The following is a 17,218-nucleotide window of genomic DNA, read 5'->3' as shown; positions in this document are numbered from 1 at the left end:
GTTGGTTGTGATTGGCTAACGGTGGTTTAGATCACCGCCAATCAGAAGTCGAATAGTCGGCAAACAACGATGACACACAGTCGTGAAATTATTAAATTTTGTCCCAGTTGTATTATTGGCACAGACCATAAAAAAGGGGGCAAGATTCAATTTGAAAAGCAAAAAGAATAATCTTATTCAATTGACCCTTCGCGTACAAAGCACGTGACATTGACCAGAAGTGACTGACAAAACATTTGACCTGTAGCAGTCGTCGAAAGTGTTGGAAGGGATTTCATAATTGCATCAAACTTTGATAGAGGAGGTGCGAAAATCAAGGTAACCGTACCCTGTGTGGTCTTTGAGGGGGAAATAGCGAGAGAGAGAGATCAGTGCGAGTTTCCAAACAATCCATGGCGATTATTTCTACTCAAACATATGACAAAACTGCTTAAGCGACTGCGCCATTCACTACGGGATCGCTAACAACACGAAAAAAAAAATAGAATTTTCTCCGCAACCCAAACTTTATCTCCCCTTGATTTATTTTTAGAGTATGACATCACCAGCGCTACGGAACAGGAAAAGTCGGGGATTAATTGTGCAGCCAGGTGTGAACAATTTAGCCACAACAGTCATTCAGGTGAATCGGCGTGCGAAAGGGGCAAAGCTTGTGTAGGGCACCGAGGTTGACATGAAGCCCCATTTATGTTGCACTTCTTTCGGCATCCTTTCATCGCTTTAATAATGGATCCTTAAATCTTTGGCGCACTTACCACAATAACAATGCCATACCCAGATAGCATGCAAACGTTTTAAAAACGTTTTAAAAACGTTTTAAAATGTTTACATAAAACGTTTGAAAAATGTTTGCAGAAAATGTTTTTAAAACGTTTATCATGCCCATCAAAGTAATGTTTTTAAAACGTTTTCTGCAAACATTTTTATAACGTTTTTCAAATGTTTTTAAAACGTTTTATAAACATTTTTCTGTAAAACATTTTAAAAACATTTAATAAATATTCGTATGTAAACGTTTTTAAAACGTTTTTAAAATGTTTTTTAAACCTAATTTAAATGTTTCGCATGACACGTTTTTAAAACGTTTATAAAATGTTTTTTAAACTAATTTAAATGTTTCACATTTCACACATACTTTCTGCAGTTTCACTTCAAACATGGCAAAAAGGATGTACAGAGAAGATTTTCATTTGTTTTAATTAAAACATATTTCATGTCATTGGGAATAAACCCAGGAGACATTTACATTATACAATAGCAAGTACAAAATGGTGACCATTTGTGATAAAAATGAATAAATGATACTCAAAAAAGAGAAAAAAGAATATGAATTAATTAAACACCGACAAATCAATGCATAGGATTTTTTCTTAAATTAATACTTTTAAATATTTCAATTTCAAATACGTAAAGGTGAGGTGGTGCGGCACTGTGCTCCGTGCAGAGTGCCAAGGAATAATTAAACTAAAACTAAACTTATAGACCTTTAGATTTACAAAAAAACAGTGAATTGTAAATACAATTGGATGATGTACAAAATACACCAAAAAGTACAGTTACCCTGTTTTAGATAACAACATGCACATTATCATCTCTACCCTTCTTCAAGGGACATATCATTCCAATTAATTAATAATATGAGAATTTCCATACCGTAAAATAAGGCTGAACAATTAAAAGTTCATGTATGTCTGGTAAAGCGGCTTTACGAAAAATGCACTTAGAACACTATCAGATCCACATGCCTTCATTTTAACATACTAAAACCTTCTTATATGTAATTATTAGATATCTAAAATATGAGACATTGTTGCTAAATATCAGCAAGCGTCCCAATGAGGGTCAAGAGTGGCTTGGTGATAAGCCTGATGTTCCTTATGCAGCAAAGTTAGGCATACATGCCAGTGTAGAGGAGTAAAAGGAGGCAAAAGCACAGAAGTGTTATATGTGGGACACAGCTCTTGAGCGTGGGGGAGAGCCAGTGACAAAGGACTGTCAGGACTGCCTGCTGTTGCCGTTGGAAGCGAATGGCTATGTGACCAGTACTGGCATTCGGCGGCTGTAGGTGGCATTGCAGTCATCGTAGACATGACGTGTATATCTCTAGACTTCTCTGTCGCTGGGAGAGGAGTCGTCGCTCTCTGATGCGGATGGCAGCTCGGGCGGGAAGGACGACGGACAGGTGGAACAGCACTGTCTGCTGAAGCATTGGTCTCCACTCTGTGATGGCTCCTGCACTAACTTTATCGGAAGCCTCCATACACCCACGGTTCTTCCGTACAGCTTCTGCAGATAGCAAAAATGGGATTTGTAGATTAACGAAGCGCTACAGGTTTATAGATTAAAGATGGACTAAAGAAGTCTCACACTATACATATTGTTTCAGTTTTATGGTGCTTATGCTTGTTCCCCATGTCTTTCCGTTTTTACGCTAGTTTCACCCATAGAAGCACAATTAATACTGACAAGAGCTACAAATAATTTTCAACTGTAGAGCTAGCAATGAAAAATGTCAATTCATGTTATACAAAAATAAGCACTTAGATCTGCACTTCTCTTTTTTGTCAAAGTATGTGTAGACAATATATCATATATCTATACCTTTAATAATAATATACACTAACATTTATACATCATCACTTACTGTAGATCATGGCCTGCACCTTCAGTCCCTTGAAAGCACACATCTCTCCCTTTTGTCCTTTCCAGTTATAGTTCCGAGCAACCTTGTTGGTCAGGAGTCGCCGCATGATTCTTTTCGCACAATCCTTTGCATTCATTCTACCCACACAGGAGAGGCTTTTGACTTGCAAATCTTTAGAAGACAAGAAACATATCTGTCAAAAGTAGGCCACACATCATAAACAAGAAAGGGTGTAGTGAAAATATACATGGCTTTAATTATTTACAATTCAAGGCCATACAAAAATTATAAACCGAAAACTTTCACAAAAGCTGACATTTAATGTTTCCTTCCCAATAACTATAAAGTTTATGAGGCTGAAACCCTTTGAAACTGGATTTAAAATTTGACTTATTGTGTTCCACACTATATATGTATGTATGATAGATTGACAAGAACTGATCATTCTCAAATGAATTCCCTATAAAAACATAAGTTTTTCAAAAATGTCAAGCTATGCTTTAAAATTCCCCTAAATTATTACAGATTATCATTTCAATCATGGCTTTAACAATGACATCTGCTTTACGTACGAGTAATTCATGAAAGGAATCATCATCAAGGCGTCCATCCAGTTCCAACAGCTCCTGCTGTGTTCTAATCGGAAGGCTCAAATCTTCTGGCAACATTCAGGCATCCTTTGCTGGAGCAGGCTGGTCTTTGCTTATCAGTGAATGAATCACCATATCTTTTACTTCCTGTAGAATAATTTCAATTCTCTGTCTTGTTTCAGAATGAGCCAGGCAAATGCTGCAACAATATGAACATAGCACTGTGAGCAAAAGTGGACAATTAACTTTTATAGGTGAATGAAGCCAATCAACGGTGATTTGGGAGGCAGTAAGAAACTTGTATAACCAACACTATGTTCAACATGAGATTGTGAAAGGGAATTCACAACAAAATTAAATAGGCAAAACAAAAAGCAAGAAAAGTTACCCATAATATAAAATTGTCTGAATTACCTTCATTAGACACTCTCTGGGTACCGCCTTTTACTTCTGCAGTTGTGAGGTCTGTCCCCTCTTGTACTCCTTGCTGAGAGTCACTACGTTGGTCACTGGGGTGCTCACGTCGTGGGGGCAATATTCTGGTGGTTAGTGCATTTACCTGTGGGCATAAACGCTTGTTTGCCACTTGTGGTTGCAATGAGTCTGGCAATGGTCCTGCTGGCACTGCTGGATGCACTGATTTCCATCTAAAGTCATCTTCTTCCTCCTCGTCTGGGCTCTCTAGCCCTAACCTAATTAACAAGCATACCTATTAATAAGTGTGCAGTGAAATGACAATTTTGAAAATTTAAGAATTTCTGGAGTAAAAGATTTAAGAAATAAAATAATAAATAATTCCTAGGCTATACCTATCATAATATCAATATTACCCTCATGAAAATTGAAATGAACTGCAATACTGAAATCTGTACTGATCTTGTAAGTTGTTCTCCAAACCTAGGGATTCCCTAATCCCTGTCATTCTATAACTCAAACAAGACACAATGTGACTACTTCTTTCTCTTCCTCTTCCGATCTTTTCAACCGTTAGTGCTGTCATCATCTGTTGTATCCAAGTTTGATGTATACTGGCTGTTTTCCACTTTTCGTCTGGCAACCAAATACTCATCTGAAAGGGTTATTATTTTGTGGTTATAATAAACATCGAGAATAATGAAATGCAATGCTTTACCACACAATATGAATTTCACATGACAAAATCAGTTAACTGTCTGTTCGCTGAGATGTTAATGGTCATGTGGCTGTATGTTCCAGTCTGTAACCACAATAAACCCTAAGCAAGGTCTGCGTGGACTAAAGACACTAACACTACCTTAAAACCTTTTACAAAATAAATATGAACAATACTTTTAAACTTTATCAAGAGACTGACCACAAAAATATTAACCAGGCTGACGAAGTCATCAAACATCTAATCTCTATAATATACATATATATGACAATGAGTAAAAAAAGTATAAAAGGACCCTTTGAACCAAAAATGCAAACAGCTTGAAGAGTCCAGGTATGTCTATCTGGCAGAGCTCCCTCCTTAAGGTGTTTTGTCAGCTCACTTGGTAGCCAGTATGCTAACCGTTTCGCTTGCTGAAAAATAAACAATCCTCTATGAACTCTTACCAGGGAGGCTAACTGTGTGTCTTTATGGGAGTGTTGGACGTTTGACTTCATCTGACATATTTCTGTCAGAGATTATGACTGCATAAATTTTTATACACTGTTCTACTCAAGGAACTATGGTAAATACAGGGAGGATAGCATGAATCTTGTTCAGCTGAGATATGATTGTATTGACTGCAGATTGCTTCTGTGGCATGCAATGTTATATGATGTCACGTTATTTAATGTTAGTAAAAACTCTATCATCCTTAACGTAAATTTTAAGAACATGTAACACAAATTTACACGATAATGAGAAATGATTACACAATACCAGTGGTACCATTTCAGCCATAGATAACGGTTTAGCACAATGAATTCAAGCAAGCAGTTATTACAGGATGCTTTTGTCGCAACAAGGCAAGAAGTACTGAAAGTGAACTGTTGGAAATGTTAAATGTTGCGACCCAATATGCCAACTGTGTGGCCAAATCTGTATCTGTTTCACTGTCGCTGTCTGAAGATATCGCTGAATCAAATTGATCATCAATATAATCTTCAAATTCACTAAAATTAGATTTCACAACATCATCATCATTATTTTCATCCAAATTGTATTTAGTCGGTAAATATTGCTGGCGTGATGTTATCGCTGAGAGTTCTGGTGTCTGCTGGTTCGAACTGTTATTAATTTGACTCTGTAGATCTAAAACTGTGATCACCTTCTCTACGACAGTGGATCGTGAATGTTTGTATCAGTGTGTATTGAATACATCTGACTTTCTTCTTTCAGTTCTGCCAACTCTGCTTCTACAAGTTTTATTAACTTTTCTCCGCTTCGTCCAGTAGGACGACATGATGTGAACTATCAGTTGCCTTAACGTATTAGATTATGTACGAGCGCTCAATTCAGAAAGTAAACTTTGACACATCACACCCAATAAGCATACATTAAATGTGTGTTGTACTAGGAACACGGTAATATAGCGTTTTATAATTAAGAACCTGCAGTACGTGTGTGGTAAACAAAGAGAAAAGATTACAACCTTGGTTTTCAAACATACAGTACATCAGCAGAGAAAATGTCGCGCCGCGTGGAATCATGGGAGTACGTGCATCCACACGAAGAATAGCAAATATTTAGTTACGTAGCATTGATGTTTTAAAAACTGCAATGACTTTAAACTATCAAACCTAGTCATAAGACAAATATAACAAAGTCTTTAAAAATGCTTTTTTGTAAGGATTTTCAGTATCTACACCGTGGACTGGCTCTAAAATTCCATAGGATAAGCGAAAGCCCGCGAATCAAATAGTGACGTCTTTTTTAAAAATTACGTCATGACGCGAAGTTCCATAAAGGTTAACATTGTAAACGTTTATAAAACATTTATTTAACATTTTTGTTTTAAAAATGTTTTATTTTCAAACATTTTAAAATGTTTTTTAAAATGTTTTACTTAAAAAATGTTTTTTTGGTAATGTTTTTTAAAATGTTTTTAAAAACGTTTTATCTAAAACGTAAACCTTATTACAACCATGTAAACGTTTTTAAAACGTTTTTAAAATGTTTTCATGCTATCTGGGTAAACACGAAAGAATTTAAAAATATTATTCATTTTAATTCTCAAAATGTATTCCAATTTCTTCTAAAATTAGGGGATAAGGACTAGAAAGCTGGATGGGGCGAGAGCGAAAAAGACTTTGAACTTTAAAATAATCAACAACTTTTCCCCAAGCCTTTTTCTTTCTCTCTCTCTGTAAGTCTCATATGTCTTTCTATTGCTTGTCAGCTCAGCCTCTCTGGTTTCTTTCGTCTTATTGGTAATTTCCTCGAGATTGCTATCTCAGAATGCCAGTGCAAGGTCTAACATCCCGCTTTTGGTTGCTACAGTATCATCCACCCAGAAAAAAAAAAGAGAGGAGAGACCCAAACCAAATTGCTGGCAGCATTTCTGAAATGGAGGCAGAAAAAAAGTCAAGCAACGTGATTTTTTTGTCAACATGTCGGGAAGCGTCCGCCCATCAGTTCAAACAGTTCACATCCTCTTGTGCGCAGGCTCTAACACGCTTCCTTCCCCTTGATAGTCTTCTGTCAATGGCCTTCATCGATCTCTCTCATTCCATCCGACTGTCTGCCCATTTATCACTTTTTCTAGCGTGCACACACACACACAAGCAGACCCACAAGCACACAAGTCTGCCAGCACATGCTGTCAGAATCGTTTAGTGCTTATGTCTCTGTACATATACAGTAACATATCAACAGTCACAACTCGTTATCTCGCCAGCCCCGCCTCTCGCGTTAGTCACACATGTTAAGTGCCAGCCGCGAAAAGCCACAAGCATAAACTTTTTTTTTTCCCCTGAGAGGGTCCACTCGAGTGAGCTTCTCAGGGAGATAAACCACACCCTGGCGTGTGGACTGGCGCACATTTTTTTTTCCTCCCCAAAGAAACGATATCCTCGAGTGCACAAGGCGCCGCGGTCTGCCACATCAACTATCCGACACCAATTTACGGCCATTTATCGCCTCACCACCAAGAGATGACTGAGCCACTTTCCTCTTGTTTCAAGCTCCAGAGAGTAAAGGTCACACCCACTATGACCCAGATTTTCAGCCAACAATTAGCTGGAACTAGGCGTACCGGCCCAAACGTCTCGGATGTCGACGATAGTTCCCTCGTGACGCGGCGCATCCCCCAGCCGCTCAGCAAACAAGGCTAAACCCTTTCAATCCGCCACTAAGATGGCGGCTCCCAAACATTTCTGCTCACGTCGATACATGCAGAAGCTTCTTGACAAGCGATCGGGGCGACCCCTGGAGGCCTTCGCGAAACCTTTCTGGTGTAATGAACGTGTAATAAACCCTGACCCTGATCCCTACCTCAGTTCTCTTCAAACAGGAATGTCTGAACAAACATCGACTGGGAGCGCTGTACGAAGCAGTTGTTGCCACACCATGGGTTCGACTGTCTTTTGCAGTGTCTTTCTTGCACTCCTCAAAATGTTGCTTGATGTTTAAAAGAGAGGACACTAATTTAAATCACGAAATTTCGAAACAACTGTTTGTAAAGGGATGAATGTTGTTTGTGATGACATTATCCAGATCTCCTTGGAGCGGAAGAAATATCGCGCTGCACAGTAAAGACAACAAACAGCAAGCTGTTTCGAGGTTGTTCGGATGATCTTCGACCTGTGCAAGCATTTCCAACATGCTGGGACTTTTTTTTTTTAATAATTAAAAAGGGGGAGGAGAGCACAGAATCAGTCTGATATTCCACCCTTTGATCATTATTCAGAACAAGAATCGTTGTTAGGGACAGCAATAGCAGACGGACAAGCGAGGGTCTTCAACGAAGGATTAAAATATTGACCTGTCCTTGTGCTTTAAGATTATATTACTTGTCGTAAGACACAAACTCCATCCCACTCCTTCTCTCTTAAAGAAAAACAAAACCACGTTTTTGTTGTACCTATTACTGCACTTGACTTCGGAGTAGGAAGTTTCAGGTTCCAATCTCACTCAGGCCTTGTGACAAGTCTGCTCCCTACCCTTCCCTTGCACACCCGATATATCATAGATGGTGAAATATGGCGGAAAGCGATAGTTGTGTATTGCCCTCCACAGTCTGCGTCAGACAAGATAAACTACAGACAGTTCACTGCCCTTTCGGGAATGAGATTGTGGAGCTGTTTACCTTCGTCTTTTTCCCTCATGTTTTATTTCGGCGAGAGTGTATTTTTTTAGGGGTGAGGGTGGGTATGGCACGTTGTCTCTTCGGCAAAGAACCGGTTATTGTCTGAGGCCTGAAAAAAAAAAAAACCCCGCAAAATGGAAACAAAAACGGCACCAAGCAGCAGAGTTCTTGACAAACAACCAGCTGTCAAAAGCAAGTCAACAGTCGCAGAACACAAGCAAGCGCATCTTCTTCACACCTTGAACATGACCTGTCCTTGAACTCTATAGTTTTTTTGGGGGAGGTTGGGGGAAAGCGGAGTTGTCATTCAGTATTTGCGGCTCTTGTGCTTGGATTCCATGACAGCAGATAATATAAAAAGGTCTTTGTGGTAGACGATTTTGTACAAATGCAGGAAGATGTAAGTGTTCTAAAAACATTTGAAGTAGGTGAGGCTAAGATATTTTTGAGGCTAAGTCGTATTAAATGCATTTGCGACTTACGATATTTTCGGATTACGATGATTTTATCGGAACGTAGCCCCATCGTAAATCGAGGAGCATCTGAACTCTAGACGATTACCTGTAGTTAGGTTTAGTCTCCGTGCACCAAAAACTGCTTTGCTATAAGATTTTGTCTTTTTAAAATGCGATCCAGGTATTTTAGAATAGAAAGCTGTCACGACCACATTTTTACCAACAGTTGTTTAACTATATTTGTTCTTCATTTCTTTTGAGAATGTGGTTTTGGTGTGTCAAGGCAGGGATCTGTTTATCTCATCTTGCAAAGAATTAAGTGCCCCTGGGCTTAAGGCTAGATTACGAAAGAATGACAAAGATATCGAGAACGATCTAAGGAGTGTGCGAACATCCAATAGCCTGCTGATCCTATCTGTGGTCTACAAAGCTAGGTAGATAAGGATCAGTCGTAGGTAAACCAAGAAAGCCTTCCTGGCAACGTTTCTGAAGTGTTTCCTGGAGCAGTGCTTACATTCCTCACAGGCACAATCGTACTAGGTATAGCAGTGTCATGCTATAGTAAACAGAATGCAAATGGGGAAAAGTTTTACTGGCGGATATAAAAATGTCATTTTTCAATAGGGTAGTGGAGAAAGGTAACACTAGCTGAAATATTGTAATCATGTGGGGTTGGGGGTTCTGTTGCTTCAGGTTCATTGCTGTTTGTTTTTGCACAAAAATAGAAATAATATAGTTCAATGTTTATGTTTATTAATGCTTCGGAATTGAAAAAAAAAGGCAGTTGAGACCTTCTGGCACATAGACCTTCTATAGGTGTTGCCGTTACGTTTCAAGGGCGGAGAGGTATGCCGCAGAACACACGGTGTCTGTACCGTCGAGATCGCACCGATTTGACCGAACCCGTCAAGAGTTTAAACCTTGACAAAGGACTTATATAGTGAAGTCCCGCGCGACCCCTTGAAATGCCAAAACCGCAAGATAATACGGGCTTTTGCAAGGACCTCTGTGACATGGGTGAGCCATCGAGCCTGGAGAAAAGCGATATGAATCGAAGGTCTGTGATCTCACCCGGCCCCAGGGACAATCGAAAATTCCTTTCCTCTCAGCGAGGGAGATGGTGCGTGGATATCTGCTGGGATTGTTTTTACTGGTGTGGTAGTTGGAGGGTGGGATCTGTGGAGGTGTCTGTCAAACTTGATCATTTGTAGCCCGCGTGTCTATAGTCAAGTCGCGTTAGCAGTCAGTTCAAATAAACTACTGAGAGAAAAGGTGCCAAGAGTTTGCCCGTTTGTCAAACAGTGTTTGCTCGGCTGGAGAAATCTTGTCCCGTTTTGTTAGATGCCCTTTGACTTCTAAATCGTTTGTCGTCTTTGCGAAAGAACACTTCAAGTGAGATTTGGGAAAATGAAAACACGACTATTGGAATTAGAATGATTGGTAATCTATGTAATTGAAAGTGTGTCATGCGTGTACACATAGGACGTACGCGCCGCCGATCACGAATGTAAAAGGGTAAGGTATGTAGGACTGCTGTAACCTAGCAGTCACAGGTAAGTAGTTCATGATCGCCGTGTCATGTTTTTGGACAGCGACTGAGAAGACAAGAACCCTATGAATGCTGTTCATGGTGAAGGAAAATGAAAAGGGTATAAAGAGAAGTGAACTTTAGGACAACATAAGTTCTTTTGTCGTTGAGAAAGTGGGATAATTTCCTCCATGGTGAAAGGTACTAACTACTTGATAGTTCAGACAGAAAGGATGACAAACTTGCAATATCACAGCAAAACCGATTTTCCTCCTGTTGACGTTAGACCCACACACTAAAAACTCCACTCTTATCATGCTACCAACTGCAAAACATGGCTGCACTCATGCAAATATATTGTAAAACGTAGAACTTTCTTATGAAGCAACAATCCAGCATCAGTCTAGCGATTGTTTTTCTTTAATGGTAAATGTGGGAACAGGGAGTGAATTCAAACTCCGGTTCTATAGACCTTTCGATGTATAAGTGCAAATATGTTTTGATAGTTACATCAGCCCACAAGGCCTCGTTCTGGTTTCAAGATAGCGCTTGCCGGAATAAAGTCCATTGCTGTCAATAGCTGTTGAGACGGTAAATGAGTTTGGTATGAGTCACTCATCAAAGATAACTTACATGCGAGAAGAGAAGTAGCATAATACTACTTGAAATAAAGGGATTGTTGCAGCACGTTAAGAGGAAGAAGACTAAGTAAATAGAGAACGAGGAGCAGACAGCACAGTCAACAAGGGAAGCTATTCTGTGCAGCAAAGTAAATAGTGGGACAGTGAGCTCCCCTGGTGCACACACTCGCACCTCTAACAGGTGCAGACGAAAACTCATACCTTGAAATCCAGCGGAGAGTTTTGACGGCAGCTAATATTATGTTCTTTCGATTTTAATGAGTCAACTAAATAAACCCCGTTATGTTTTTCTTGTAGTCATTGTACTAACGCTTTGTTCAGATTTGTTTGCAGTGTACAGAAATGTAGGATTTGCAAACGAAATCTCAGAACCGGAGTCAAATGTTTCACAAATAGGAAAACTTCAAGAGGAAACTGGACAGATAAGCGACGTTGACCCAAATGGATACATTATATATTGCCCATGTATGGGTAGGTAGTCTCTTCATTTCATTTTATTGCAGATTATCAATTTGAATAAATGTACAAATACAGAAGGCATGCGATATGTTTTCTGACAGGTCGCTTTGGAAATCAGGCTGATCATTTCTTGGGATCTCTTGGATTTGCGAAGAAACTGAACCGAACCTTGATTCTCCCACCGTGGAGAACATATGTGAGTGTCACACAGTAAAGTAGTTGATCACTAATAGGTATATTCTTTTTTCTCTGTAAACAAACACATTTTTTCATTACTTGATTATTATATTAATACTTTTTTTTTTTTTTTTTTTTTTTTTTTTTACGATTTTGTGTGGTGCAGATGTGTGTGCCTTTTCTGTGTTTGTTTGTTTACAGACTAATTTTGTGGCATTAAACTCCTCAAGGAGTAATAAAGGAATAATATTAACAGACTAATTTAATAGAAAGGCTGCCATGCCGTCATTTTTGCATTTGAAGAAAATGTACCATGGTTAGTGGGCTGGTGACTGTGTGATCGGTTGTGCTGTAGTCTGGTCATCCACAAGCACTCAATAAAAATATGATATATTGGATAGTGAACGACGAAGAAGAAGAAGGATGCATTATTCTTTTCTTTGGTATTAAATGGAAAACGTAAATATAACATATATGCACTATCAGCAGACCTCATAAGATCTCTATGAAATTCAACATGAGAACTGAAAACTCATTTCAAAAATAATTTCATTTCTGCTTTTGTTAACAGAAAAATGTGCCTTTTGATGAGTGGTTCCGTGTAGATTCAGTACAGCAATATCACAAGGCAATTACCGCTGAACAATTTATGAAGGAATTGGCGCCAACGCTATGGCCTCCTGGGAAGCGTAGTGGCTGGTGTTGGCTGCCCAGGAGCTCAGATGGCTCCCAGGACTATTGTGCCATGAAAGAAGGTAAGTTCAATAGCTTGGCATTGCTTGCCATGAATTTTTTCTTGTAGTTAAGGCTAATTCTCATTTGTAACAGTCTATCCTTTTGTTGAAGCAAACTTCAGAGACTTTTTGAATCTTTAGATTAATTCTTACATTGTGGCATACATCAGGATCAAGCCTGAAGAATAAGAAACAGGTGCTGGTAAAAATTATTTTCATATTTTTTTTTTGTCTGCTTAGGAAATCCATTTGGGCCATTCTGGGATGGACTTGGTATCAACTTTGATAGCCATGTTGTGTATGGCTTTGGCTATGATGAAACATCAAAGTGGCAAAAAGAGTAAATATGTGTCTATTATTGATTTCCAATAAATGACATTAAACATATTATTTTGCATGAACATTTTGGGGATGAAATGAGCCTAGGTTGTTTGAGCGCATTTATCTTTTTCACTATCTCATGATTAAGTACACAAAGACATGCATTTTAGTTTTTTTTTAAAATACAGTAAATCTGCAGCATTTAGATCCATAAAAAGACTGTTGTTATAGTCATATGAAATGGGAACACATAGAAAAAAATGTTTCTATACATTTAAAATGGAGATTTCAGATAATAATAATTAATATTAATAAATGATGAAAAAATAATGTTTTCTTTAGATACCCAGGTGATAAGTATCCTGTGATTGCAATGAAAGGTGCTCCAGCAAATTTTCCTGTGAAAGAGGAGTTTGTTCCCCTACAGCGTTATCTTCAGTGGTCGGCAAAGATGGAAATGGAGGCTGATAAATATATAAAGGAACACTTTCCAGAAGAAACCTTTGTAGGAATCCATCTACGTAATGGGCCTGATTGGGTAAGTTTTACATGTGTGAATGTGCTTGCATATGGTAACAAGTCTATTTTTGGTCATTCTGGTATATAATGCAGGGTAGTTGAATATGTATATTACAATTACTGGGTCTTTCACTTGCACAGCTTTGTTCATCATACAGGTCTGGACATTTTAGTGCAGAGTACACTGTGGCAGCCACCTTGTTTTATCTTGTTTTGCATGCTATGTCCTTGAATATGATTGCAGTGCACTTGTCAACTATTTGGCAGTTGCCCATAAATGTGTTCAAAAGGCAGACCTGGTTGACATTCACATTTGTAAATATGACAGGCGGGATGAATGAATCAACCTCTCTGGTCAAGGGGAGAAAATCTGACACAGATTTAGTGTTGTCTGTGTATGTACTCCGCTGTCTAGGTTCTTTGTGTAGTAAGAAAATCATATATTTCAGTTGTTACCTTCATTTCCTGGTGTGCTGTTTTTCCCAGCCTCCACACATTCCCAACATTGTTATCATCATTATCATCATTTCTGTTTCCAAATTTTGTTTTTAATATTCTTGTGTTGTCAGGAAAATGCGTGTGAGATGGCAAAAGATCAAACAAGTTTTATGGCTTCTCCTCAATGCTTAGGGTATTCAAAGGATAAGTTGGTGACCATGGAACTCTGCCTGCCTTCTACAGCAACAGTCTTGAGGTATTTGACTGTGTGATGTTATTTTGCATGTTTTGGCAATTAAGCAATTATTATAGGTAGAAATGCTGCATAAATGTTATATGTAGAAAGTGTTGTTTATAAATTAGAAAAAGGGAGATGGAAGAACAGTCAGATATTGTCTGTTCTCTCCTTCATGAATTCTAGTCAGAGATCTAGATTATGGAGCTAGTGGTGGCAGTGACTTAGCATATCTTCTGAAGTAAGGCTACGAGATATTTCATCAAATATCGTTGTTAACCTTGTCCTTAGAAAAAGAAATTTTCTATTTCTAGAATGACAAAAGACGTAGTGGAGTCCATTAGAGCCACCGTGGTGTATGTAGCAACAGATAAGGATCCCATGCTACAGGAGCTCACAAATCACCTGGGAAGCAAGGTATAGTGTCTTACATCCGTAACACTTCATCTGTATCTTGCAAAGTGGAACTGAACTTCTTTGTTAAAGAAGATAATGTTACATCTGATATTTATTAAAGAAGATAATGTTACATCTAATATTTTAGTTATTGTTTGCACAAGAGAATTGCTGGCTGATAGTGGCTTCAGTTATGTACTAGTGTGTGAGAGAGATATGTTTTTGCATGCACAAGGAAAACATTGGGATACACTTTAATGTGTTTACCTTAATATCTTAGAAGGAAATATATAAAAGATGTTCTTTTTATCTTTTAGGTCAGAGTTATTCATCAGGACCCTTGGCTTCCTCAGATAGACTTGATGATTCTAGGAAAATCCCACCACTTTATCGGAAACTGTGTCTCCTCCTTCTCAGCCTTCGTTGCTCGTGAGAGACAGGTGAACAAGAAGACAACATCTTACTGGGCTTTCCCCATTAAGTGAAAAGTAACATCAGATTTCCCTTGTTATTAATGTGCTTTACAATATTGTTATCAAATAGCTGTTGCTGGTAATTTTGAGCTTGATAGTTATGTTCGTACTGTTTTTTTCTTTGTTGTTGTTTTTTTTTTTTAAACAGTAGTCTGACTGAGCTGAATTCACCATATCTTATAGACTGTGTGTACGTACATAAGGGAAGATGTTATTAATCGTTTTTATTTATTTTATTCAGATGCCAGTGTTCATTTGTAGATACATATCTGCATATATATTTATCCAAAAATAGTTTGCGGTTTGAAAGGAGAATGAAGGAGTGTTTGTGTGGGGGGAGGGATTTATGACTGGATGAAACCAGACAGGAAGTTAAACTGTAAGCTCCAGGAAAGTTAACAGAATATTGAGCTGTCATTTGTGTTTTTACAAAAAACACATAATGAATTTTTTTTTAAATCGAACTACTGACTGAAGGTTGTAGCCAATGTGAAAACTTAGCGAAGTTAACAAGCCTGTTTGTATGATATTGCAGGAAATAAGATATTGACACCTTTCCAAAATCTAGTTTATAATTATGATGCTGAAAGGCTTACATCAATGTAAATGGAACAGAGATTTTGTATCTTTTTACTAATTCATTTCATTTGAAAATAATTTTATTTTGCACTTTAAGGAACTTGTATGATAGAATAAGTGAGTGGTAAGTACACGTTCTTGTGTGTGGTTTTGAGGACAAGATGAGTGAGTTAGGACTAAAAAGGAATCTCATAGGATGTTGTTGATAATTTCTTTCCTTCAGAGATTTTAAATGTGACAGAAATTTTTTTTTATCCACTTATGTGTTCAACAAATTTTATGTTGAACTAGATCTTGCTGTCTTCAACCTAAATGATATTAAGTCAATGCATTTTTCTTTAACATGTTAATATAATTTTGTATACATCTTAATCTAAATAAACATGCTAATTTATTAGTTTAACAACATGAAGATGCATCCAGAAAGGCAAAAAAAACAAAACCCCAGGTGTTCCATTGTGTAGTTTACATTGAAGTTTCCCAAAGTTCTTAGAGACAGTTAAGTAACTATTGTCATCTGAGCATCACCACGAAATAATTTTGGCTGTACAAGGTAATATATTTGATATCCATTTGGTTTGAGATTTTGGTGGTGTGTTTTCCTTTATTGGGAAATCCATGGAGCATTCTTGTACCCATCATTGTATTATCCCCTTTAAAAAAATGATCTCAAATACACAATTGTGTTGTATATTAGCACAAACATGCCATTTTTTGGCGATAGCTTGTCTTTTTTGGCATTTGTCTTTGTCAGTTCAGCATTATGCTGAACACAACTGTTAACATAGTTTTGACACTTGCCTGTAGTCAATTTATAATGAATGCTGACAAGCATCTTGTCACATTTGTTACATCTGCATGTTTAAGTTTCTGCTCATTTGTCAGAAATCTTATGTTTTTAAGTTAAAATTAGACTGATGCAGTTATACACAGCTCTTTCCAAAGTTCTAAAGAGGTAGACCAAAGGTGTGTATGTATGCAATATTTTGTGTTGTATATTTACCCAAAACAAAACCTTTACATCTATTACTTCATTTATTATTTCATTACTGCGATTAGACTGGGTACCTTGGCCTTATATTTTGACAACCTATGTGGAAAATTTTTTTTTCTCACTGCACAAAGAAAATTTTTGCATGCATTTGTAAAGTGCTGTCACAATATTTTCGTGTTTGCCATGTTAACATCTATGTTTGGATGTCAACGTATTTGTGTCTGCATTTCAAAACTGGCACCTTTTAAAATGAAAAAAGGAGATGGACAAGCTTACCATCACCCCTTTTTAGTTAAAGTGACTATTATGTCAGGGTGTTTTTTACAATTTTACATAGAAGGGACTATTGATACTAGTACAAGGAAAATAATTATGCCATGGTATTTCTGAAAGGAATTTTGATGTACATTTTGCAAAAGGTGACATAATATAAAAATTATTTATGTGTGTATTGAATGTTTTAATAGTTTTGTACCATGTGTCCTGTAGAACAACCCAACAACTGTCTGTGCTGAAATACTTGAACAAACACGAGTAAATATGTGATACAACATGAGCCATGTGTTCATCAACACCCCTATGCAAACTAGAGAATGCTGTTAAACAATAGTGCAAGTTGTTACAATGCCCTCATTTAATATCTGCTTTTGTTTTTGTCAGCACAGAGGTTAACATTAAAAAAATGGTGAGAGGTGTTTGTGTTTTTCTTATGCTCTCATGATTGGTTTTTTTTTTTGGTGAAGAGCAAATGATTTTAGAATGCTTTTACCAAGATGT

The 17,218-nt window shown here is 37.6% G+C and overlaps 1 protein-coding gene across 1 annotated transcript; it reads left to right on the top strand.

Moving 5' to 3' along the window:
* The first annotated feature begins 11,086 nt into the window (after positions 1–11,086).
* Positions 11,087–17,136, top strand: LOC112573545 (GDP-fucose protein O-fucosyltransferase 1-like). Its single transcript, XM_025254019.1, has 8 exons — positions 11,087–11,587; positions 11,677–11,771; positions 12,324–12,507; positions 12,727–12,826; positions 13,150–13,345; positions 13,896–14,020; positions 14,314–14,416; positions 14,713–17,136. Exons 1-8 carry the CDS (start codon positions 11,374–11,376, stop codon positions 14,878–14,880), a joined length of 1,185 nt encoding a protein of 394 aa, XP_025109804.1. The 5' UTR covers positions 11,087–11,373; the 3' UTR covers positions 14,881–17,136.
* Positions 17,137–17,218: the final 82 nt, after the last annotated feature.

The sequence above is a fragment of the Pomacea canaliculata genome, linkage group LG10, assembly GCF_003073045.1.
Source record: "Pomacea canaliculata isolate SZHN2017 linkage group LG10, ASM307304v1, whole genome shotgun sequence".
Classification (NCBI taxonomy): domain Eukaryota; kingdom Metazoa; phylum Mollusca; class Gastropoda; order Architaenioglossa; family Ampullariidae; genus Pomacea; species Pomacea canaliculata.
The sequence above is the reverse complement of the archived record's forward strand: the minus strand, read 5'-3'. Positions and strand labels throughout refer to the sequence as shown.

What these genes read in the sequence shown, in the direction of transcription:
- LOC112573545 (XM_025254019.1), top strand. Translation starts at nt 11,374, where the DNA reads ATGAGTCAACTAAATAAACCCCGTTATGTTTTTCTTGTAGTCATTGTA. An exon ending in TACGTAATGGGCCTGATTGG is followed by an intron (nt 13,346 to 13,895) that starts GTAAGTTTTACA and finishes TTGTGTTGTCAG; the next exon opens with GAAAATGCGTGTGAGATGGC. An exon ending in TCTACAGCAACAGTCTTGAG is followed by an intron (nt 14,021 to 14,313) that starts GTATTTGACTGT and finishes TTCTATTTCTAG; the next exon opens with AATGACAAAAGACGTAGTGG.